The sequence below is a fragment of the Aplidium turbinatum genome, chromosome 11 (assembly GCF_918807975.1).
Source record: "Aplidium turbinatum chromosome 11, kaAplTurb1.1, whole genome shotgun sequence".
Classification (NCBI taxonomy): domain Eukaryota; kingdom Metazoa; phylum Chordata; class Ascidiacea; order Aplousobranchia; family Polyclinidae; genus Aplidium; species Aplidium turbinatum.
The window spans coordinates 1,712,410-1,737,730 of record NC_137482.1 but is presented as its reverse complement, the minus strand read 5'-3'; the positions used below and the strand labels follow the sequence as shown (position 1 = coordinate 1,737,730).

Below are 25,321 nucleotides of genomic sequence, written 5' to 3'. Positions count from 1 at the left end.
TCCTCAATTCCTTTTGGAAGATGACAGGATTCGTAACCGCATTGTCAGTGAAGTGTGGTCTCTCGTGAGTGCTATGGTGGATTGAATTAATCTCAACTAATGAACTTAACTGTACAGTAGCTTATGTTTGAAAGTGCGGGTTGCGTTAACTCATAGTGAGTAAGCGCCCGCAAGACCAAGCGGCGCTGGTTCGGCTCTTGGGCAGTGTTGTACGCGTCAATGAAATAAATTGACGACATCAGCGTCAGCGCGAATTGCCTAAAAACTTTACGGCGTAAACTACTGCGTAAGCGCTTAAAGAAATTGACGGCGTCAGCGTCAGCGCTAATTTTTAGCGCTTTTTAGCCAGGGTCTCACAAAACGGAAGTATTTCAACCAAGTTTAGGCTAACAATAGCTATGAATAAAGAACAGGTAATATGTTTTGTGACTGTATTGTAATTAGATGCTTAGCCTATTAGTTATTTCCTTGTAGAAACACAAGCATTTCAAAACGTTTGTCCGACAATCTGCTGCGTTTGGGACGCATAATGTCCTTTCCAAGTGAAAACATGCGTTCCACAGCAGCGCTGGATGGTATCGGTGTGTTGTATTTCAAAAACAAGCCTTGAAAACGTTTACTCGGAATGGTAGCCTATCACTGTTCCAAGCGTGCTGTAATGCTTGGCATATATAAATCTTTTAACGAGGTCCACTGCATCATCATCATCGCTCTTTTCTGGGGCATAGAGCTCTTGAAATAAAGTATCTTCAACCTCCGCGATGACATTCATTGATTTTTCGCTTTCCCTCTCTGACCCCTCGTTCTCGATAGGCTACTGCTCAAGATAGCCTACGAGTGATCACCATTTGGCGAACTCCTTCCGCTTGTATTCCGGGTAGCCATTTCAACCAACTTGAAAGCCTGTAATTCGGATGAGTCGCGCTGGCCAGAATACATTGTGAAACGAGATTTTCCATGAAAACAAAAAATGACGCATAGCGCTTGACGCTTAAAATCGACAAAAGTTGACGTGTGCTAGTTGACGGTGCTATCACTTCCGTCAACTAAAAAATAAACTGACGGCGCTAGCCTCAGCGTCAACAAAAAGTTGACACCGTCAACGTACAACACTGCTCTTGTGGTGTGTGCTTGAGCAAGACAGCTCTCCATTCAGCGGCACCTACTGGGTGTATTAATTCACAAACAACACTTTAACAATCAGAAACTTCACTTCGTCATTGTCGGTAACAGGCCCTACGTCAGAGGTTCAGAGCCTCTAGTCTACAAGTATGCGATACTACTAGGAATAACTAACTTATCAAAGGTTTTGTCAGTCCGAGGATAAAGATTCAAAACCAACCACTTGAGGCTGGTAGGACGGTTAATGCGCCTTGCCCTTTATGCAAAGTTAACAGAGACAAATCACTTTCGCAAGGTCTTTTATTCTTTTTTTATAAAACGCAAATATTGGATTTATGAAGCAAACATCACAGGTTCGATATAATCAGCAAAGAAACAATACAAAATAATTGCCACACTACGATACTGAGCAGATGGTAACAGCACGTGGTACAGTAGAGAACAAATTAGTAAATCGTAGGTGGTTGTGAGCCACGGGGTAGAGTTCTACCAATAAAAGCAAAAGCAAATCGATTTGAGACCGTACCGCAAGCTAGAAATGTTAGGTCATATGTTTAAATGCTTTTTGCCTTTGTAAACGTAATATTGAACGTCTATTGATTTGAAGCTGTTATATTGGGAATGCACCTATGCTTTTGTATTCCAGTAATTATCAATGTTTTCACTTGAGGAATTTCTTGAGCCACTCAACAAAGTATTCCAAAATATTCCTTAAGAAAAAAATTTGCCACCATTTTCATGGAGTAAAATTCGGGCTTTTTTGCATTACATTTTGGTAAATCTCGATAACACACATGAACTCAACGTTAAATAACATCAAGCTTATCGTAGAGAAATGATAGTTAGTGGGCTGCAACACTATTTCTAGTGTACATGAAACTGGCACACGTTCAAAATGAAAACAAAGTTACGCAGGTTTCTGGGGTAGATAGGAAGAATGCTTGTTATGCAAGAAGCGAAACTTTGAAAAGCGTAGAATGGTGCAATTTCAGGTGCAAGCAATGAAAACATGACACCATCTTCATTGTTGAAAGACTTGTGTATCTATTTACCCCACTGCAGCCAAATTTTAGCATCTTTAAACAGAAAATGATTGTTCTGTCAAGTCCTCAGCAATTTAAATCACCATCGCTTCGCCTTCGCACTGCATTACATAACACCACGGCCAGTGACGGGAGGTTTCGATCAAACTATGACCTCCTCAGGTTCAACTGGAGATGTCGGCTTGGTAGCGAAGGAGAGGCGCACATCTGCACTCGCCGTTGTAAGGTCATGAGCACGTGAGGAATCCTGGAATAACAAAAGTTGTTTGTTGAGTGACAAACCGACACAGACAACCAGGAACACCAGCTTGCGGATATTCAAGCTTTTCGCTCAATCAAACTATATGAAATATTACAGACTGTGATAAAAATTAAAGAATACCTCTCAAAAACCAAAAAATGTAGCTTTAAATGATTGTATCTCGATAAGTAATGGGTATTTTTGCTTCACGTGTGTAATTATTTTACTGGGTTAATGTAGAATCTCTGTGACAATGTAGCTTTGTTTCCTGCTCAATAAGTTACTTACACGAGCGAATTTTAGTCAAAATCAGTTAAATTTGTGAAATCAGTGAAAACATTCCTCTTAGAGCAGATAGAAATGTGACAATCCTGAGTCTTTTGAGCCAACAACAAACTTTCTACTGTATGTGGTCCACAAGTTACACGATTCGGGGGGGTGGGGATTTGGAAAATTCGGAGGGGAGCAGGGGACCTCTAAACGTTAATCTTTTTCGCTCAAATTTTTTTGGGCTGACTTCACATGACTTCCCACCTAGACATTGCTATTGGAAGTATTTTTGCAAAACTTTTTGTCAAAACGCAACACCCTACCGGTCCTTGCCTCGCATTCTTAATTTCAATGTTTTAGGTTGAAATATTTTGAGCGCTATAATACATCTACCTCTAAGCCACAACCTTTGTAGCTTGAAGCTTTCTTGGCTATTAAACTTGATTGGTCTGAAGCACCGTCAATAAACAAGCGGTAACAGACAATGCAGTCGCGATGCCGCTCAATTCATGATCCGCCCCAGGCTGGGGCTGCGTGGGACGGTTGGTCGTGACCGCTTGTTTATTGACGGTGGATGAAACGTGCAAACTATCGTAGATAAATTCATCGTGAAAACAACAAAGAATGTCACGAGAAAGTTGCTGTATGGTAATTGCTATCTTGCTCGTAAAGAACTCAAGTACGTACTATTGTACTATGCACTACAGTCATAAAACGTCGAATCAACGTAAAATGACTGATTTGCAAGCTTGTAACAAACGGTTGAAATGGTGGTGAATGAAATGTAATATCTCTGAAACTCTTTCAACTGCAGGTTAATTGTTCAATAAAATACTGCAGAGCATCCGACACTCCGCCGTGCCGGATCTCTTGTGGTCTGATGTTGCAGATCCATCGCTCAATCCACCAGAGGCACAACTTGGAGCCACCGCCACAGCACCAAGTGGAAGCTAACAATGCCGAGAAGCAACTTACCACATTTCTTGTAGTTGACGTCAGGGGGGAGACGACATTCTGGCTTTCCGTGCCGCCCATGGCAACATTGCTGCTTGCCTGAGTCTGTAAAACATTGAAAATAGAATTCGTAGTGTATAAGTTGATGCCATGCAGCAAAGTTCTATTGAAGACGATCTCGGCTTCGTCCACTTCTTCCAGAGTTTTTAATTCTGTGGCCCCATTTCATAACATTAATTACCCTCCTACAAGTTGGCACCAAATTTAAGGCGAGATCGCGACCCACCGCTTAAGCTTTAATCGTGATTGCCTTGGGATACAACCCGGTTGTCAGAGTTTGTCCTAATTGTTCTGAAAATCGCATGTTATAAAGTCATATTGCAGTGAAAATACCATTTTTAAAACATTTCAGTCAGACTGTTACTAAAAGTCTGCAAACTGCGACAAGGCCGTAAGCAAATCTGCCATTTTTACATTGATTCAACGTATGCAGACCTACCTTTGATGCAACTCCCACTTTAACGATATCCATCTTACACATGGGGCAGGTGTGCTTGTCTTGTAGCCAGGGGTCGACGCATTTCTTATGGAATGTGTGTCTAAAGAGGAGCAAGATGATTTATGATGTGGATTGTGGCGTCTACTCTTGCATAATGACATGGAAGCTTAATCGCGAAAACTACTATCGCTTGCTCAGTAGCGAGCTGCGCAATTGCTTATGGTCGAGACATATCTAGATGTCAGATAAAAACATCAAGTGAGAAGAGCTAACGTAACCTTCCCATACAAAGTATAGACGGGGAAGAGGATATAAGGAGCTTATGACTGTAAACAACCCAACTGAGCACACTAACCTACATGGTAGATCTCTGACGCGATCGCCGCCTTTATAGCTCGACAAGCAAATGACACAAACACCTTCTACTATCAAGTCATCGTTCTGCTTCAGTGAACGGGGTGGGAGGGAAGCGAGCATCTTCTTCGCAGCTTCCACGCGACGTTTCTACGAAAACAACAAACGTTTCAAACTGATTGACAGCATGGCAGAAGACAACTTGTCATTTCTGTAGCTCGTCGTGCAACGAACTAGGCTGTCCAGCACAGACGAATTCTTTTGAGGGTAATAATTGCCTCCGGGTAAAGATGCAATCTAACAATGTCACAATATCTTGCTACATGAAAACGATAGAACAGATCAATTATGTATTTGATATTTTACAAAAGTAACCGGGCGGCAGGGCGGGTGTCTCAACACTTCGACATCTATAAACTGACGGGGACCACATCGCAGACTTGAATTAGCTAAGTGCCACAGAAAAAGTGTCTGACCAAATATCACCGACAACAAAAGAATAATCAATATAATCATAGTTTAAAGAAATTAAATTTAACTACAGTTGGTGAATCGCATAACTACTGTGTCTTGCAATGTTGCTGGATTCGGAGTTGATGTACTGTATAAAGCCCTAACACATTTTTTATCTATGGAGTAAAATCGAATTTACGTTTTTAAACGTTGGATCAGTGTAGTCTGTAGTGGATTGTTGTACGCCGCAAGTTCTCAGAGATCACACGGTCAACTCCAATAAACAAGAAACATCGCTATTACTGGTTCGGTGACTGAGTGGTTTGAGTTCCCGTTTTACAATCGGTAGGCATGAGTTCGATAGGCCTACCCTGTCGAGTGTCGGGTCATATCAGGGACGTCATAAAAATGGTACCAAACTCGTTCCTGCTCGGCATGATGAGAATGAATTTAGGAAAATTTGTTCGCTCGGTTGCGTCCTTACGGAGCACCGAGTGTATCGATTGCGTGAGAAAATGTCATTTCAACCGCCACCGTCAATAACAACTAGAACGGTCAATGCAGCACAAGGTGACTGAAGCTTAGAACCAATGGGTACAGCAGCTTTACAAGCAAATAAGTAATCCTGTTACAAATGTTTGTTGTTTTTTTGGAGGAAGGAGGGCGGAAGTTCTTGTATATCGCAAAACAAAATCCCCTGGTGGAAAACTAAACGATTATGATCCACTGCAAACAAGCAAAAAACCACAGGTTCAAACACGAAACTTTACATGCGACAGAAGCTGCGAGGCCGGTTGGGTTTGCTCGAAACGAAATTATATCGTCAGAAACATTTGTTTAGGTGCAAAGTTCATTTCCTTAACTTTATTTCAACTTTAATCTATTGACGAACAGTTTCGATCAAACAAAATGTGTTTCGAACAGCCAGTGTTGCCAGACTCACCTTATTGCTTGTTCTCACTTGGTCGCTACGAAACCTTTCAATGTAGTAAAACAGAACCCATGCAAATGAGACCAACATAAGAACGATGAAGGAAGCACTTACAAATACAAACGATGTCTTGCTTAGCTGTATCGATCTAAACATAAAAGCAGGAGCTTCGAGTTATTGTGCAGTTTGATCGATAGCAAGGTTAGTACGACCACTGGTGGGTCCTGAATAACTGGGAGAAAGATGAATTTGTCAAACTTTTGGAATAGCCATCATAACAAGGTAGGCTGAGTTTTAGTGATGAATTTTCGGCGAGTCGAATTTCGTAATTTGTAAACTTGCGCCCTTCCCGTTAAAGGGCATAACTTGTGAGTTGGTAATTTTCTCAAAAAACGTTTTCAAGTCTCACATTGCATTGACGTAAAAACAACAAGCTTTTAATTCAAAACCATGCCCGTGTGTCAGCTGGGCCATTGAATGATGTACGTACAGAGGAAGGAACAATATTTTCGGCCCCATTTTAGAGGGCAAATACAGGACAGGGTAATTAATAAGCCCATGGTCATTTATCAAACACTGAGGTGGACGGCCACATTAACTTGCTGCACTTGCAACGCCACGTTATCAGACATTGCATCAACGTAAACGATTCGAGTTTTTGTGTGAATGTAAAATACAAACCGAAGTCGCTGGATGTGAAAAGCACAAAAGGTCAACTCTTAATAGATGAATGCGATGCAATACGTTTTCTCTACCGCTAATTATTGGAAAGATGGATAGATGTTATTGCGCCAAGTGGACATTAGAAGGGTGTGTCCTCGCAAGATGCGCATACGTAAGCGCTGCTAGGTCGAGCTCTGTGCGTGTTGACTTGTATCATCAGCACATTTCAGCTGTTTGCTCAAAGCGCCATATGTCAAAGCAAACAAACTACAATTAAAAGAAAATGCAAAAATTTTACAGAAAGTACCCAATCCAAACCATATAGGACGTTGAACAATAAAATAATATGGAGCACGTCATGTTTAGTTTAATAGGCACGTGCCCCGTACGGATTTGGCCAACCAGAACAACTAACCGGTAATTACCTGACGTAAGAATGGGAGCATCCTGTGGTTATAGTGACGTAGACGGCGTATCCTTTCTGTGCAGCTACAGCCGCGTTTCGTCCGAGGAGGTTGTTTATTGAAATCGCCACAATATCGTCTGCTTCTGCAAGTGTCATATATCGATCCATTACTTAGAACGCACTTAAGCTTCTGCAGTATGGCATTGACATTTAGTGAATAGTCGGAAACATTTCAATACCTTGAAAGCATTTACAGATTTAAAATCCTGAAAAAATTTTAAATTCGAGTTTCCAAATAAGATTGAGAAATTTTTTCGAAATATTCTGGAACAGCAATCCTTATCCAAGCCAGCAAACAAGTTGTTTTTACATTGATTCAACGTCTGAAGACTCAACTTGGATTAGACACCTCACAAGAATCCTGAGTGACTTAAACATGGTATCAACATTAAACCGACGCACAAGAAATGACGTCATCAACTGACATTGTCTACGCACCGTGATGACTCATAATGGTGATAGTGGGTTCGCCTTCGTAGTCGTATATGAGAACAGCGCTGGCGTTACGACGTTGGGCCTGAAAGGGTAGGAAGATGGTGAGGTAACCCTCACAACACGGAAGTGGTTTGTTTCTGCCACAAAACTGTTAACCATCCTACAATATAAAAAACTGGCCTATGTGCAACAAGATACCGGAGGCAACATTCCATACGTTCGATTACAAAGCAAATTAAGCTTTCAAATTGCATTTTTGAATGTGTTGTTATGCGAGACGCATGGTATTGGTGGATGGTGGATTCACCTACATTTAAAATTTTCGTGGAGAACTTGCAGTGTCCTCTTGCAATAAGAGCCACCCATTCAACTCCTGGTTCGACATGGGGGTAGTTGGAATTGCACCCAAATTTATCGCCATCATCATGTAGGTCACTGAAGGGGAGTGTGACGATGCCTGATACGTTAACCTTTGGAGAATGGCCCCCATAAGAACCAGCCTCTACAGTAGGAGACCCCTGCAAAATAAATTGGAATTATTACGTCATCACAGTAGCTCAACACAGTATCCTTTCCCAGACAGCAAAACTCGTCATGTTAACATTTATTCAACGTATGCAGATGTTGAATCAATGTTAACATGACGGGTTTAGCTGTCTGCGTTTCTATCACCTGCCATTCATGTATGCCTGCGCTGCTCTCAGCTGTGGACAATGGAGACAATTAAAGGAAGCCCCACCGATGTTGTGCAACAAGTGGCCGTGTAACGTTTCTTTACCAAATGCCGGGTGAACAAAGGAATGAAGCCGGTGAAGCTTCTTAATTAAGCTTTCAACGTAATCAACTGAAGCATCATAAACAAGCGGCCCAGGGAAGGAAGCAATATCTGCACGAGTACTTCATCAAAACAAACCACTACAAATCACAACAGGCGTCTTTAAAAACAACTTAGCCAGTCTGAAATAATAAGTATCAGCACCCTAACGAAGCCATGCTGAGAGGAAGGAAACACGTTTATCGCATGGAAATTTCACTAACTATTTATATTCTAGACTTTTTCATTCTCACGTTATTGGATAAGTAGTTAATTAGTGAATAAAAGCTGAGTAACCACAACAATGTTGTTTCTACCATAGTTCTACAAGATTTTGCAGGAAAAACATCATCAAAGTATTAAATAGAAAATAATTATCAAAGAACATGATCTCAGTTCAGATGCTACAATAGCTTACAGTCCGCCCAGTTAGCTCAATGGCTAAGCGCCTGACTCGAGATCAAGCGGCGCTGGTTCGACTCTCGTAGTGTGCGCTTGAGCAAAACATTCCAGGATTGCTCTCCATTCAGTGGTACCTAGTGGATAAAATAATTCCCTGGCAACCACACTTTAACAACAATCGGAAAACTTCACTTCACTAATCTCAGTAATCGGCCCTGCGTCAAGCGGAATGGCCCGTTTCGGTGAGTCCGATCCCTTAACGGGGGATTTTTTCAATTTTTTTTTTAAATTATTGGGTACATACCGTAGCCTAATTATCATTGCCGTTTTAGGGTTAGGGGTTAGAGGTTAGGAACTCCCCGAATCGGACTCACCGAATAGTAGCAGACCCGCGTCAAGAGCCTCTACAAGTATGTGACACTACCAGGGATAACCTATCAAGGCTTTGTCAGTCTGAGGACAAAGATTCAAACCAACAAAACCAACCAGTACTTGGGTGACAGTCAGCAAATAAATTATAAATTTGAGAAAGCACAAAATGTTGGCAACTGACATGCCAGGAAGTAAATTGTGATGACGATGAAAACATCAAATTCAGTTAAAAAGTATTTTTATTCTGCAGTAATAGATGTTTTGCTTTTATCTTTAAAAAAATATTTCAAAAGCAACCTGTCAAATTTAACATTCATTCCGGCAACCTGTTCTATTCTTATTCAAATGAAATATATATATGTTTGTTTTTCAATTAGATTTTTCAATTAGATATTATTTTGTACTACAATAATTCTCTCAATTGTTTGTTCACTTTTTTAATACAATTTTGGTAAAGAGGTCACTTTCTTCATCCACAGACATATACAACCAAGCAACAACACGGCATTTAACATAATCCATTAAAATTGAACATAAACTATAAGCTACAAACGTTTTCGGCCATACACACGTTAGCCCTTATCAAGTAACAAAAAAATAACTGCTTATCATATCTACAATGAAAATGAATAACTGATCTAAACACTGAATTGAAAAACGAAATGCATAAAATGAAACCGCAAAGCAAAGGAGAAAGGCACATCACATGGCGTTTAAATTACGCGAGGCAAAGACGCATCATATGACGCATGAAGAAAAGACGTTGAGATTAAATAGTTCCACCGTAAATGTTCCACCGAATTCGACACTAAAATCCATGAGGCTTTGCTAATAAAATCATACAATCCTCGCCTCAATACACAGTTGTTTGCCTCAGGCGCTTCTTATTTATATATTCAACGTCTTTTCTTTATGCGTCATATGATGCGTCTTTGCCTCGCGTAATTTAAACGCCATGTGATGTGCCTTTCTCCTTTGCTCTGCGGTTTCATTTTATGCATTTCGTTTTTCAATTCAGTGTTTAGATCAGTTGTTCATTTTCATTGTAGATATGATAGTTATTTTTTTGTTACTTGATAAGGGCTAACGTGTGTATGGCCGAAAACGTTTGTAGTTTATAGTTTATGTTCAATTTTAATATGTTAAATGCCGTGTGGTCACTTTTTTAATTTTTACTTTTTTAAGGGCTTTGACATGATCATACTGAGGATGTTGTGGTAGCGAAATAAATCGATTTATGATTAAAACATAAGGCTGATAAACCGTCTGTTGTGTTGAGTAACAAGACTTATACTAATGATATGACACAGTCAACCGCTTCAAGTGGACAGTTTGCTGAGTTGGTTCACAAAAACAGAAAAGTTTTATTAGTCAATCTGTCTAGTACTATTCATGGATTGAGAAACTTATTTGCAACAAACAGGCACCGCCTTCATATTGAAGTTCAGAAATAAATACGGTTATACAGTTGTGGTAATATAATATAGCCAATAGCCATTGAACTTTTTAATCACATAGTAACACCCTTTGTGTTATTGTTTTTAACAAATTGGTCAGTATATCATCATTTTATCTGGTGTCATCTTACTAGGGGTTCGGGCTGATTGTATTATAACTTGGGGGTGCTAAATGGGAAAAAGATTGACAACCCCAGATCTAACTACACTGTTCAAAGTTTTGTTATTGAAGTGACTTGAAATATAATTTATTAATAATCCTGTCAACTGACAAGCTACTTAGGCATAGTCATACTTGCAATTGTATGAAGTCACAATGGCCAACAAAGTAGTATGTTGCTTGGCATTATCTTTTCTTAACTAGGCTATACACTATATCGAAATATAACTATATATATAATATATATCATGAATAAAAATGAATACTCTGTCATTCTGTGAAGGGATTCAACTCAATTAATTTTCATACAATATAGATTGCAACTTGTCATAGTACCGGTACCAATACGGAAAACCCACTTATATTTAAGTTTAACTTACAAATATGCAATTAAGACCACACCTTAAAAATATTTTACTTTTTATAAACCAATATCATCAATTGTTTGCAACGTACTATTAACGACAAAATAAGTTATCATTTCAATTCAATGCTTAGCAAACTACAGACCAGCACATTATTGAACTACTAACAATGTATAAAGTTTCTTACCAGCACAACTGTGGTTGTTGCGTTATCATCATTGATGGCGTCAGTATAATTGAATAAAACAATAGCTCCAGTATAGTCGCTGGATCCATCAGTGACCATTCCAGAACAGAAACCACACATAAGACAGAAGAAACAGAGGTTTTGCAGTAACATTATTTAAATTGATATTCTTCTTTGAGTTACAACTTGTAAAGTTACTTGACTAGCTAGAGGCAATCTGTTACATAAAATTTGTTTTGATTAAAATTACTTTCTAGTTCAATGACAAGCAAATATGAAGTCACAGATGGAATGAAAAACTGGCAGATATTGTCAAGGGTTGTCAGACCACAAACTTAACTCTAACCAGAATCAGCAAAACCAATTTGAAGCTGACAACCTTGACAGTGTCAGATATTCCTCACAATGGATACTTAGCAGAGGTGTACAGTACAGAATCAGTTTTTTTGGACTCCTGCTCCACTCCGACGTCTGTGACTCTAAAATATAAACTCTAAATTCCATTCTTCGATCCGAAACGAAACTATAAAACCACAATCAATATACCTTCCCATTCTCATGTCATGAAAAGAACAGCATATTTTAAAATGAAAAAAAATGACTGCTTGGAAAATAAAAAGGTAAAGAAAATCTGGGGTCCACGTCTTTTAGGCGCAGACAGTTAGGCGCCGGTCAAATAGGCGCGCACACTGTGGCGTCTGGATATTTAGGTGCGGAGCACTGTGGTGCCCATTTATTTAGGATATATGATATTCCTAGTAAAGTCTGCAGATTGTATGTGTATCAGCTCAGGTTTGGTAAAACCTAGTCGTGGTTTTGACGGAAAACTAAGTTACTCTTCACTCAAGCTACCACCTACCACCAGCTTATATAGGCTATGGTATATTTTTTACTGATGTTTAGTGTAGTTATTCTTTGACTCTGGGTTTGTTTTTTTTTCAGTCATTTATCGGTCATTGACCGATTTTTTAGCAAAATGTCCGAAAAAAATATAGTCAATTTGGTCAACATGTCAGAAAAAATATATAGTCAATTGACTGTATATGACCAAAAATGACTTAAAATGACCGAAATATACAAAAAATGACCGAATTTTTTTAAGTCATTTCGGACAAATGACCGAAAAGTCTCAGCAAAAAAATAAACCCAGCTTTGACTTACATAACTAAAAGAGAACTCAGTCATGTTCGGAAACTTGAATGATTTATTGATAAAGCTTTCGCCGACGCAAACCTGGACTAACAACAAATAAATGCCGAACACGCCCATTAAAAAACAATATATTTTTCTGTTCAATATAACATTTTGTGTGAAAAGCATTACCGGTTTAAGCAGCTTCACTTACAGTGCGAAGCCATGACATATTTTTCTGCTCAATACAACATTTTGTGTGAAAAGCATTGCCCTACCTGCCAAGCTGATACAATCTGCAGACTTTACTAGGAATAGCACCTAACTGAACAGGCGCCACAGTACTCCGCACCTAAACATCCAGACGCCACAGTGTGCGCACCTATTTGACCAGCGCCTAACTGTCTGCGCCTAAAAGACTTGCTCCCGAAATCTGGGCGTGCTGTCACAGCACGATTTCAATATGAAAACCAAAAGTATAACTACGAGTTTTCAGTGGAAGGCATGTTTTCAGTTCTCTTTCGTAAAAGCAGTAAAGAAATTTGTCACTAGCCTATACCAGAAATTATGAGGAGTAAGACACTGCAATACAACAAAGTTGAGCATTGTAAGTCAAAAATATATTTTACATTTTTATATACGGTACAGTATAGTTTTCACATTCAAACGTTTTCGAGTTTCTCCTGATGAGGGTATATGTTATGCCGAAAACGTTCAATTGTTACAAAAATTTGCAAATATCTAAAATATATATATATAATGTTATAATGCTCAACCCTGTTGTATTGCAGTGTCTTGCCTGTCTTTGGTATAAGACTCTCCAGAAACTATAATATGAAAAGTGCCATTGAATTTTAGACAAAATGAGGTTTAGCTCATAAACTGAAAATTAGTCTGGTAAAGTGAGGTATGGCTATAACTGATCAGAAAAGAACTTATTCACTAGCTTTAAGCGTGTTCTTTTTATCACAGCAAGCAGATGCAACATGCTGTGGAGACGCACACTCGCACAGGTATGTTAATTGTAGAAAACACGTTTTTTAAATTAGTAACAAGGCCTGCTCTATGCTCTGTGACAACACACGGTGGGGTAGGGCATGTTATTACAGCTTATTCATCTGCATAAAATGACGAAAAATAAAATGAATGAAATATACATTTAAATGCAAAAACTAAACCGAGAAAAACTATATAATATATACTTGTATCATAGCTAAAAGAAGTTAAATGATTCCTCTTTCAATTGCATTATCCAACATCTACATATATATATAACTGCAGACAGTGCACACCATTTCGACCTTCCTGTCTCGTCAGTGCAGTGTTTACACTGGAATATATACCATTGGTGCAGAACGAGATACAAGCTTATTTGTAAAAATTGTGACAACATGCCCCAGTTTTCATTGCAGCAGAAACATTTATAGGCTTAAAGTATAAACTGGTGAAAAAATAGACTCAGGCTGCAATCCAGCTCCTGTTTTTGCTGAGAATTTCAGACTCCCGCAGTCCAGCTTCACTCAGACTCTAGACGAAAAACGAGACTCCGGCTCCTGTACTGTGTACTGTACATCTTTGGTATTTACAGGTACCCACAAAGATGCTTCAGCACATTTTACTAACAGAAACATACTGATTGATTAAATATAATATTTATCCTCAGACTGGGAAAGCTTCTTGCAGAGCTTAATCCTAGCAGTTTTGCATACTTGTCATAGAGGCTTTGAATCACTGATGCAGGCCCGGTCACCGAGATTGATAGAGTGAAGTTTCCAATTGTTAAAGTCTTGTTGCCAGGGAATTATTCCATCTTTTAGATATGCCGCTGAATGGAGAGCAGTCCTTTACGTGCGTTACTCAAGCACACACACCGTAAGTCGAACCAGCACAGCTTGATCTTGAAGCTACCATACTTTGTTAAAAAAGTCACGCATTAACCAACTGAGCTAACTATAAATACAACAGGATAAATATCACAAAACGCAATGTGGGATATGTACCGAGTACCGGTACCTCATGAACTCAAGATTTGCACCACCAGGTTGCACTGTCTGGAATGAATGTTAAAAGTTTTAATCTGTGGTCTTAATTCATCTAAATCGATCACTTAAGTCCATAACATTTTCTAGTTCTATATTGTCTTGGCTTCTGCAGATTTCCTCTATATTTCTTAATTGCTGTCATATAATTTGAAGCATACCTATGTTGTAATGGTTTTCACCCAGCCACTGTGTTGCACAATTTCACAGGTTTCTCGCAACAGACGAAATAAAAGGTTTCTCTCCCCCTCTCTGTGTGTACAACTGTACAATTTGTTTATTTTTGTCTTTTCGGATGATCATGAAACTTTACTGAATCACTGAACCGAAACTAAAGTTGCCAGGTAATCCTGGAGGAGGCTTTATAATTCTGACATTTTCAGACAAATAATGCAAAACGCTTTATTTATGGTCCAGCACTTCACTGATATCACCGGAAATTAAACGTGAGCACAAAAATGTCTGAATGACTTACTATCCGTTGGACATATAGGATATAAAATTAGGCCGATTTATCGTTTTTTTGTCCGAGTTTTAAGCCACCTGGCAATTTTGGCTGAAACTAGTATTATTTAAACTTTTGTGGGGCTAGTTTTTGCTCAGGAGGTTCAATTTTTTTGGGAGATGGATATTAGGCTTCATTGATTGAATCTTTGTCTTTAGACTGAGAAAGCTTTTTTGCGAACTTAATTTTGGCAGTTTCATATACTTGTACAAGTTTTAAACCACTGACACAGGCACGATCGGGAGAGGCCACGACTGTTTAAGGCCGAGATGTCCAACCTGCGGCCCCCATGAAGATTTTGTACGGCCCGCTAGTAAATTTCACTTCAAACAGTATTTTCACTCCAAACACAAATCTTTAAAACATCTGCCATAAGTTAGGCTATTAAGAGTTGATAAAGCTATCGCCTAGATATAATACGTTGTTGATTTTCATTTTTGTTTGTAGCCTAAATTTGTTTTTCCTTTTATGGTTAGTTAGTTATCTTAACTTTTTCTGAAGGTGTTGCGACTGTGCCAATTTTCTTTTAATTTAATAACTTATTTCGTTCTTAAGTAGCTCCTACGTTTTAACATTTGCGTTTTGTCGCTTCTGCCTTTTTCTAGTCCTTTGCTATGTTAACGTGTATTGTTTTTGCTGTGATGGTCAGAAATCAAAACAAATGAACTGAACTGAATTGGGGGAATAGTTACAGTTTGAACGGAGCGACTACGGACACATAAAATATCCTACCTGTTCCATTAGGTGCCACCAATCTGACTGGATTTATTTATTGTTCCATCAAACTAATTTTACCCCAACTAGAATGAGTTTAAATAAATAGGCCACACCTTTCAAATAGTTTATTAATTCTACGTTACGTAACGTGTTCTTCTAACGTAACTCCTACCTTTCTGGTCGTTTTCACTACATCTATGACGTTGACTAAGTAGCCTAAGCGAGACGAAACCATCTTAGCCTTTTTAGTGCTTTAAAGGAGATGTAGAAATGTTAAGTTAGCTTGGGCTACAAGTAGCCTAACTTAATTAAGCTTTCATCTATTTTTAAAATTACGGTAGGCTACTTTATCGTAGATACGACGAACATAATGCAAGACTGTGGTCAAATTAAAGTTGCGATAACGACAGGTTTGCGTTTTCGTTTTCAAGTAGGCCTATTTATATTAGGCTATTAGAAAATTGGCCATGTTGTGTGTCTCAATTCTCACAATAAAACGTTTTCTTTCTGCAGTTGCCAGGTCGGAAGCACTGTCCTTAACACAATAGGCTATCAACTCACTCGGGTATGGGAGAGACTAAACTAATTCTAAAAAAATAACATACAGTCTGTTAAGCTTTTTACCTTTTTTGTCAGAAGTCATCAGCGTTTTTAATGGAAAGCTTAAGCCCTGAGGCAACAAACGTGAAAGATTTACTTCTAGTTTTCTTCTTTGAAGCAATTTGATTTTGTAATTGTGCCACGCGTCGAGATGACTGACGAGGGCTTTGCGAACGGTCATTAGGCTAATGCCAATATTCTATCTTTGCTCCTAAGACTTGCACTTTGTAATTGAGTAAATTCATTCAATTAAAATATATAACTTATTTCTGTTGATGTTTGTTATTGTTTGAAGTTAGAGCCACAAAGTTTGATCTAAAATTGAAAACAATAAATTTTTGTGTGCGTGTGGTTGTCCGGATGCAACTTGAAGTTAATTCAAGTTCGCTTTGTTAGTAAAACAAAAGTTTCCTAATCGATACGTCATAGGCAAATGTGTCAACTTCTACAATAGGCTAAGTGACTGCAATGCTGTTCGTAATAATGGCACAAAGGATTTGTGACGACACAGACGTAATGGAAAGAAAACTTTAATATAGAGGCTTTGAACCACTGACCCAGGCTCGGTTACCGAGATTGACAGAATGACAAAGTGAAGTTTCCGATAGCTGTTGAAGTGTTGCTGAATGCTGCCGGTGAAATATTCCATCCACTCTGTAGGTATCATGGCTGATACAGCCCTTGATGTACAATGATGTTCCAGTTTGATCGATCTCGTGCGTCTTGCCAAATTTTAGTAGGGTTCTTGGTATGTGGTTGAAAATTGTGCAAAAATGTAAATTTGTGAGCTCCTCTTGACCGTTTTCCTAGTATTTTTCCACTTAAAGATAAATCTTCAAGTTCGCCTTTCCTTATGATGTGACCCAAGAACTTCAGTTGCCGCATTTCTATAGATCTCATTATCTGCTGCTCCTGGCCAATCTGTTGGAGAACTGCTCTGTTGGTTCGAAAAGCTGTCCATGGAATTTTGAGAATTCTTCGGTAAAACCACATTTCTGCAGCTTCAAGCTTTTTTCGTGTTTTTGCCGTTAGCGTCCAGGTTTCACATCCGTACATCAAAATTGACCAAACAAAGGTGACCCTAAATGGAGTGCAGTCCTGAAATGCGTTGCTCAAGTGCACACCATGAGAGTCGAACCAGCGCCGCTTGTTTTAGAATTTTCTTCGTTTTTTTCACGTATGAAGTTAGGCGCTAAACTAATTGAACAAACGGTGAGGTAAGTTATATTGTTTCTCAACGCAAAGTTTGTTGTTTTGGTTTTGATTGGAAACAATTTCTCTGCAAAACGTTTTGCTTTTATTTTTAAATGAAAGTTTCTTGATCATTTGGGTCTACTGCGCACTGCTTAATGATGTCATAACCTGCTGTGTCACGTGACATATGGGGAAGGTAGCAAAGGATGAAAATATGAGCTTAAAGAGTGTTCCACAGATATTCGCAAAAGGCTCCAAAATGCAACAATCAGACTTTTAAGGATCCAAGTTAATAAGTTTATTTGTTCAAATCAAATTTCCATTTGGACGCACAGCAAACAAACAATCAAGACATTCAATGTATTTTATAATAAAAATACCTGACGAAATTTTATAACTGCTAACAGTAAAATTCGCCTATGGTGATACTTAAAGGACGTTCGAAAAAGTGGCACTATATAGCGAAATATCATCAAAGCAGTAGGCTACACACTATATAGCCAAATTCTATCTGAAGATTAAAACGGGACTTTGCAACAGATGACGCTACAATAAAATGTCATTACCGTATTGCTGAAGTCAAAGTGTTTTTTTTTCTTTTACTTTGGTACCAGATGAACAACAGCATGATGCCGAATGGAAGAGTAGGCTAATTGTTACAACACTACGATGACAATATCAGTTTTACATAAATGTGCAACTCTTCTTGAAGTCTGTTGATTTCCTTTTCCAGCCATTTTACTTCTTCGTTCTCATAACACAAATTAGTATTCCAGGTCTCTTTCTCGCAAGCAAGGATTAAAAAACAGCCGCTGAAATAAAAAATATCTTTAGAAACTTTTGGTTTGCAGGATTGAGCAGCCTAAGAGTTCATTTTCAAGCTAGAGTTGACAATGGAATCAAAATTGTCAGGTTCCGTCCAGTGGCGGATTCAGAACGTAATGTATGGGTGGGCCTAGGAAATATCTTGGTGGGCCTTTTATGGGCTGTTGAAGTGGTATCATGCTGTGAAATAGTGATGTCACAGACAATTCAGTGCCACTTGTTTGTTCTAGTGTTAAACATTGATATTTTTTTTTCATTAATCTGATTTTGGGTGGGCCAACTGTCAATCTGGGTGGGCCTGTACCAATCAGGCCCACCCGGTAGATCCGCCCCTGGTTCCGTCGTTCCGTGCAGGTTAAAAATTAAAATGTTAATAGTCTGTAAAGTCTTGTGACATTTTTTATGTTAGAGTTGGACTGTTTGTCTTTAATTAATTCAATGAAACAATTTAACTTTGTTTGACCTTTTCAACTAAATTTTAGCATCTAGGTTAGTTAGAACTTTACACAGAGCCGATTTAAAAGTAAAATTTGTTTCTTCAAAAATGACAAAAGAGAACTTTTTATGAAATTACAGAACTTGTGAACTTCAATTTCTAAGTTTTATTGGAACTGGAAGAGTTTGCAATTTTTGTTGTTCACTTGTTAGGCTACAGCAAAATGTTGAACAGTGGGGCGAAGACATTGAAGCTTGCTTCGGGTACAAGATAGTCTTGCGCCGACCCTGCTGACAGATATCTTTGTTTAGTGGATTCGAACAAGCAGTTAGTTTTCACAAAGCAATAGAAGCCTGCTGTACTGTAGATACTGTAGCGAAATAAGTCATTAAAGCAGTATAGGCTGCAAAGAGTGAAAGATCAATAGTAGGTTACTTTAAATTACAATTTACTTGCATAGCCTACAAAAAATTGCAGCATATAAAAATTTCAAAACGGTGACCTATCTTGCTTATGCAGATGCAAAGTATTGAATAGTATTGTCAAAAATTCAATTTTTTTTCGATGAGTAGCCTAAGTTTCCTATTTATGGTGGGCCGAATTTTTGGGCCTGAATCCTCAACTTGTTCAGCTTTATGGATAATCCAGCACTGCCTTCACTTTGAAAATGTCGTGAAACTATTGAACTCAATTGCTGCAAAAAATACATTCCTGATTACTTTTTTTGTCATTTCAGCCGCATAATCCTTGCTTGGCGGAAAGAGACCGGCAGTTTTGATTCGTGTCATGAGGATGAAGAAGTCAAAAGGCTGAAGCAAAAAATTGGCACACTGCATGAAGAGTGGTTAAGAATTAGAGAGCAAATATTGTCATTGTAGTGTTGTAAATGCCCCTTCAAAGGCCATCATGTGCCGTTATATTTGGTACCGAAGTAAACGACAAATAGCCTACAGGAGACTGCGGTTATTTTTACATTTCACTACAGTGAAACTTTTCCGAAGATTTATTAAGGCGTCACTATAGGCGAGTTATACCGTATTATGAAATTTGATCTGGTAATGTTGTATAAAAATACATTTAATGTCTTGATTGTTTGTTTGGTATGCTTCTCAAAGGAGATTTGATTTGAAGAAATGCAATGCTTAACCTTGGATACTTAAAAAAATAATTTGTCGCATTTTGGAGCATTTTTGGACACTTTTGCGAATTATCTGACAGAAATTTCCTAAAACTCACAAAATTTTATCATTCACTGTCTTCTCCACGTGTCACGTGACACAGCAGGTTGTGACATCATCAAGCAGTGGTACTAAATAATCAATAAACTTCAATTTTGAAAAAGAGGCAAAACCTTTTGCAGCGAAATTATTTGTAATCAAGACCACAACAACAAATTTTTCTTCGAAAAACATTATTTTTGACCTAACTGTCCTCCTCGCCTTAGATTGTCTTCCTCGTTGGTTCAGTTGGCTATCCACCCGACTTCATACATGAAGACACCTCAAGATCAAACCTGCTGGTTCAGCTCTTGAGGTGTGTGTTTGAGCAACGCATATCAAGACTGACCTTGATGTAGGAACCTAGTACAGGGTTTCCCAAACTGTGGTCTGCGGTGACTGCACAGGTAGTCCGTGGCAATATGACAAGAAATTAAAAAGTCACACATATAGGCCTACGTTGTACAGTACGTAGGCTACCCTGTCAAAGATAATTGCCGCAGTTTTTTACAACTTAAATGATTTCGAAAGCTTTTGCTATCCAGTATCGAAAACCTTACTTGTTGCACCTTCGTTGCAGTTAAAAAGTTGTTTACGAAAAATTTGTATTGCAATTTATAAATATTTTTAGATTCCTGACGAGGGCTTAAGTTAAGCCGAAAACGTTTGACTATTAAACTATTTGTAAATATGTAAAATATATTGTTGTAATGTTCAACCCTGTTGTATTGTTGTGTCTTGCCTGTCTTTGGTACAGAAAAGTAAACTCTCTCCCGAAACTAAATTATAGAAAAGTAAATAATCATTACGTGAATAAAGATAGATGGCACGTTTCCTAACACAAGAGTAGTTTGACTCTTGAGTTAGTGTTCCATCATCCATTGATTGGCAGGTATATGATCTTGGAATTCGACGATATTGTATCTTTGCAAGGAGCAAATAAACATAACCAACTTCCAAAAATCCAACAGAGACAAATAAAAAATTGCTGAACCGAGGAAAAGGAGGTAGAAACATTCGAACTGATGGTTTGGTGTAACAACATAGTTGCCTTAAGCCCAGTTGAAAGACGCTACAAATGAGAGCTAGACGCAAACTTATCTTGCTGGATTGGATTACAAAGTTGCAACTAGTTGCCAAACGAAAGTCAGGAAACAAAAACAGACCAATGATTGCAAATCCATAGAAAAGAAAAACTAAGGAAGTGACGTATGCGATGCTGACGAGTAGGTGAGATATATTTTCACTTCTGTTTGAATTTCCTCTCAGTTTTTTGAAATTGTATAAGAAAGCAGCAATGGAACAGCATACCATGAAAAGAGCAACAATCGCAAATACTGCAAATGTTGAATAAAGGCTCACCGATCTCAATGTAGGTCTCAAATGCTCATTTCCAAGTGTTGGAGCTTCATTAGTCAGGCCCGTAGCCAGGGGGGGTTCTCAGGGTTCCCGGGAACCCCTCCTTGAGCCGAAAAGGTCCACATTTTTCAGAAGGTGTAGTGTATATATAATCACAGATAGTTCTAAATAGGAGGTTTCTGGAAGATAAATGGAAGATTGAAAACATTTTCGTCCGGGACGCGTTAATGACGAAAAATAAAATGATTCTATTGATAATTCTATTGATAAAATCTTATGAATACAGTTCTCGTGATAAAAGATAGTTGACGTGAGAACAGGCAAAGGAATTGTGGACGCGTATTGGTTTAGTGCAGTAGTTCTCAACCTTTTTGTTGTCACGGACCTCTTTAGACAAATTATTAATTCTGCGGACTCCTACCTAAATTTTGCTTGAAACTCAATTAACATGCTATTGACTATTGTAATAATTATGCTACTCAACTACTGTACTGTATCATATTGCATTGCTGCTATGACTCCTGCGGTAAATATTAGGTTAAACAGTCGCTCAAATAAGAAAATGAATGAATTGTTCAAGAAATGTCAGCAGTATTTGATTATTAAGGTGACCCAAAGTGCCAGGCCGAAACTTTTTCAACGTAAGCAAATTTAATGAGAGAAATGAAAGTAAAAAGATCGCTTTTCGTTTTTTTTCTCTCCAAAATTCATCAAGGTAATCACGGACCCCCAAACACTTTCTCACGGACCCCCAAGGGGTCCGCAGACCCCAGGTTGGGAACCACTGGTTAGTGGATAGTGTAAGATCTAGCTTACTTTAAACTGAATCACAGTGAAATTCGCTGAAGCTTAGTCTACGTGTATTTGTGCCATTGTCCCATGGCCATTTTTTAAGAAAAAGAATTCATAAACCATTGGCAATTGATGTCCATTATGTGAACCAATAAAAGTCTCTTTGGACCACTAAAAATTCCAGGTGGACCACCAGTGGCGCAAATTGTTATATTGCAAATTGTGCAGTAGCTTACATGACCTTATAAGGGCATCTGCCCTCTCCCCCCCCCGCTTCCGGCACCCCTATCGGTTCCACTGTAGATGTGCTATTGTTATTTAAAAAAAAAAATTGTAGCCTACCGGTATTTATTCATTTTGTTTATAATTGACAATTTGAATTTTGTTTTGTTTGTTGGTACATGTACTGCCGCTTCTTATGTTTTTGCTTGCTTGCTTTTGCTTGCACCAAGAAGAAAGCGTTTTCAAAAGGTCCATATTTTTGGATTTGGGAACCCCCCCCTTGAAAATGTCTGGCTACGGGCCTGTTTGGTTATTCATTGCTCTTTCTCACACGAACTTTGTTTTTTCAAAGCTGACTGACCAATGACTAATCAAGGTTGCTAGCTACACGGCAGTGCATTGGCTGCATGTTTATGTAAATGCCGTTATGCACTTGAGCCTTTTTCTTGTGTCTTTTGTACCATTAGCCAACTGCTGGTTGCTATTGCCAAGCGTTGCGATTGTTTTGAGTAGGTTAATGAGGGCGTTAACCAAAACTCAAACATATACAGGCCTACATAAATTTTGTGTAGGCCTACTACTGTACGCTTACACAAATTTTTGTTTTGGTTTTATGAAACTTAAATAAACTTTGGACTTTCTGTTGCATCATTTGACAGTTTTACTATTGATTTAGCCTGAGAATACTCTCAAAATGCACAATTCAAAGAGTTTTATTTCAATGTTTTCTGTGGAACCTCCATCCACAACTCCTCGTCTGGGTGTGTCACTACCGTCTCACGCGCCGGCCAGATTCGCCCGACGGTCTCACTGACACGTGTAAGTAGGCTAGTGGCTATATTGTGAATACAGAACGAAATTAAGAAAAAAGTCAATGTTTGCATAACAGAGATTTTTCATTAACAAAAAACAAAAAAAACAAACATGAAGCTTTACACATTCCGTTCGAGACAGCAATAAATTCACAAAGTTTTGATCAAACAAGTCTTTTAAAATAAGTAGGATTAGCCTAAGTTACAATTTGTTTTCTCGCTGTTTGAAACTGAACGGTGGAGCAAAATTGGTCAAATTCGATATAATTTGTGGCAAATGACAAAGTAGCACCATTCATACAAATACAATATATCATAGGAATACTTGGTTTAATTATTCATCCGGGGCTGTCATTAGGCTACCTAGTTCAGGCAAGGCAGAAGCATTGAAAGGAAGCAGAAGCACTGACGACAAAAACGATTATTTTAAATATTTGCAGTTTGATTTGGTTTGCAATTTACGTAGGCTACGTGTAGGCTACTCAGTGTTAAGAAAATTTCTGTCTCAGCTCATTTAACATGGTAAAAGCACATTTAGAAAATTTGGACTATATTTGTGTAATTTGGACTACGTGAACGTGATTAATTTTAACCTGTTGTTACAATTACATGGTGACTTGTGCAGTTGTGACTTATTGAGACCAGTCTTCAGTTTGTGAACTGTGTTCACTTTTTATCACCATGTTAGTTTTAAATGTCACTTTATCTGCCAACTACATAGGTTATTCGCCAGCATTTTGAATCTTTTTGCTTAAAAATTTCTTCAAATACAGAAAAAAAATCGTCCAACTACATTCTATTTCATACAGTATAGTACACAATGATTAAAATCATTACACTTTGGCCTATATGGCCTATGTCATGCTTTCAAATGCAGGAGTGACCTAATCTATGATATATTATATACTGGTTCAAATTACAAATGCCTTTAGTCCGTTTTACACGCGGTCCTATGTGTAATTTGGGTTACATTATCCGAACTTGAATAAATATATTTTTGATCGTACTGAGTAATCTTTAAAAAAAAGTGTGTATTTGCTGTGTTATATAAATGTTGGTGGGCACAACACAAAAATTAGTTGGTTGATTTGAATCTTTAATCTCGGACTGAAAAAGCCTCTTTTCGTCGTATCAAGGCTTACACCCGATGGTTGGATTTGGTGTGAATGGGTAAATAAGGAAGCCAATCTTTGTGTTTACCTTCAGGCATGCATTCAAGTGTCCTGCTAAAGACGCAACCGCATGCTCATGAGCGGTGTCGAACCAGCGCCCTTTGGAGTGCCGTACCAAGGCTTCCACCACTCAGTCATCTGGCAGTTTTGCATACTTGTAGACTCTACAATGTGAAGACACCACTGACGCAGGGCCGGTTAGCAAGTTTGGCAGAGTGAAGTTTCCGATTGCTGAAATGTTGTTGTCTGTGAGTTATTCAATCCACTAGGTCCTAACATGAAGATCAGTCTTGACATGCGTTGCTCAAGCGCACACCTCAAGAACTGAACCAGCAGGTTTGATCTTGTGGTGTCTTCATGGATGAAGTCGGGTGGATAACCAATTGAACTAACGAGGATAATTAGGGCGAGGAGGACAGTTAGGTCAAAAATAATGCCTTTCGAAGAAAAATTTGTTGTAACAGTTTTGATTTGAAATAATTTCGTTGCAAAAAGTTTTGTTGCTTTTTGAATATGGAAGTTGGTTGATCATTATGTTTATTGCTTGATGATGTCACAACCCGCTGTGTCATGGGACATATGGGAAAGACAACGAATGATCAAAATGTGAGTTTTAGGAAATTGTCAAATAGCTTGCAAAAAGCTCCAAAAGGCGACAAATCAGACCTTTAATTATCCCAGTTAAGTTTATTTCTTCAAATCAAATCTCAATTTGAAAGCCCAGCAAACAAATAATCAAGGCAATAAATGTATTTTATATCTTAAAATATCTGATGACATTTTGCAATACAGTAAGTTTATAACGCGCCTATAACGACACCTGAAGAGAACTTCGAAAACGTTTCACTATAGCGAAATGTCATTGTAGCCGTTTTCTACCTGAATTTATCGTTTAGTTTGTTACCAAATATAAGGTCACATGGTGGCGCATGAAGAAGTAGCCTATTTACAACACTACAATGACAATATCTGTTCTTTAAAATCTTGCACTGATTGGTGAAGTGTGTTGATTTCTTGCTCCAGCCTTCTGACTTCTTCTTTCTCATAACATGAATCGAGAAAGGTCTCTTCGTTGCAAGCTTCGATTATACCACTGAAACGAAAAGTAGTCA

The 25,321-nt window shown here is 38.4% G+C and overlaps 1 protein-coding gene across 2 annotated transcripts; it reads right to left on the bottom strand.

Annotated features, from left to right (window-relative positions):
- Positions 1–1,404: 1,404 nt before the first annotated feature.
- Positions 1,405–11,401, bottom strand: LOC145779553 (RING finger protein 150-like). 2 transcript variants are annotated; one of them, XM_082591166.1, is made up of 9 exons: positions 11,189–11,401; positions 7,743–7,949; positions 7,435–7,513; positions 6,956–7,079; positions 5,880–6,015; positions 4,485–4,633; positions 4,130–4,229; positions 3,652–3,735; positions 1,405–2,412 (listed from the first exon to the last, which is right to left on the bottom strand). In XM_082591166.1, exons 1-9 carry the CDS (start codon positions 11,339–11,341, stop codon positions 2,308–2,310), a joined length of 1,137 nt encoding a protein of 378 aa, XP_082447292.1. In that variant the 5' UTR covers positions 11,342–11,401; the 3' UTR covers positions 1,405–2,307. The 2 variants fall into 2 exon arrangements, with proteins under 2 accessions (XP_082447292.1, XP_082447293.1); XM_082591167.1 differs by having other exon boundaries at positions 4,489–4,633.
- Positions 11,402–25,321: the final 13,920 nt, after the last annotated feature.

Coding starts and splice junctions, on each gene's coding strand:
- LOC145779553 (XM_082591166.1), bottom strand. CDS start 11,341: ATGTTACTGCAAAACCTCTGTTTCTTCTGTCTTATGTGTGGTTTCTGT. Junction 6,016..6,955: donor TGCTCCCATTCTTACGTCAG/GTAATTACCGGT, acceptor TTTTATGTTTAG/ATCGATACAGCTAAGCAAGA. Junction 3,736..4,129: donor AAGTGGGAGTTGCATCAAAG/GTAGGTCTGCAT, acceptor AATGTTTTACAG/ACTCAGGCAAGCAGCAATGT.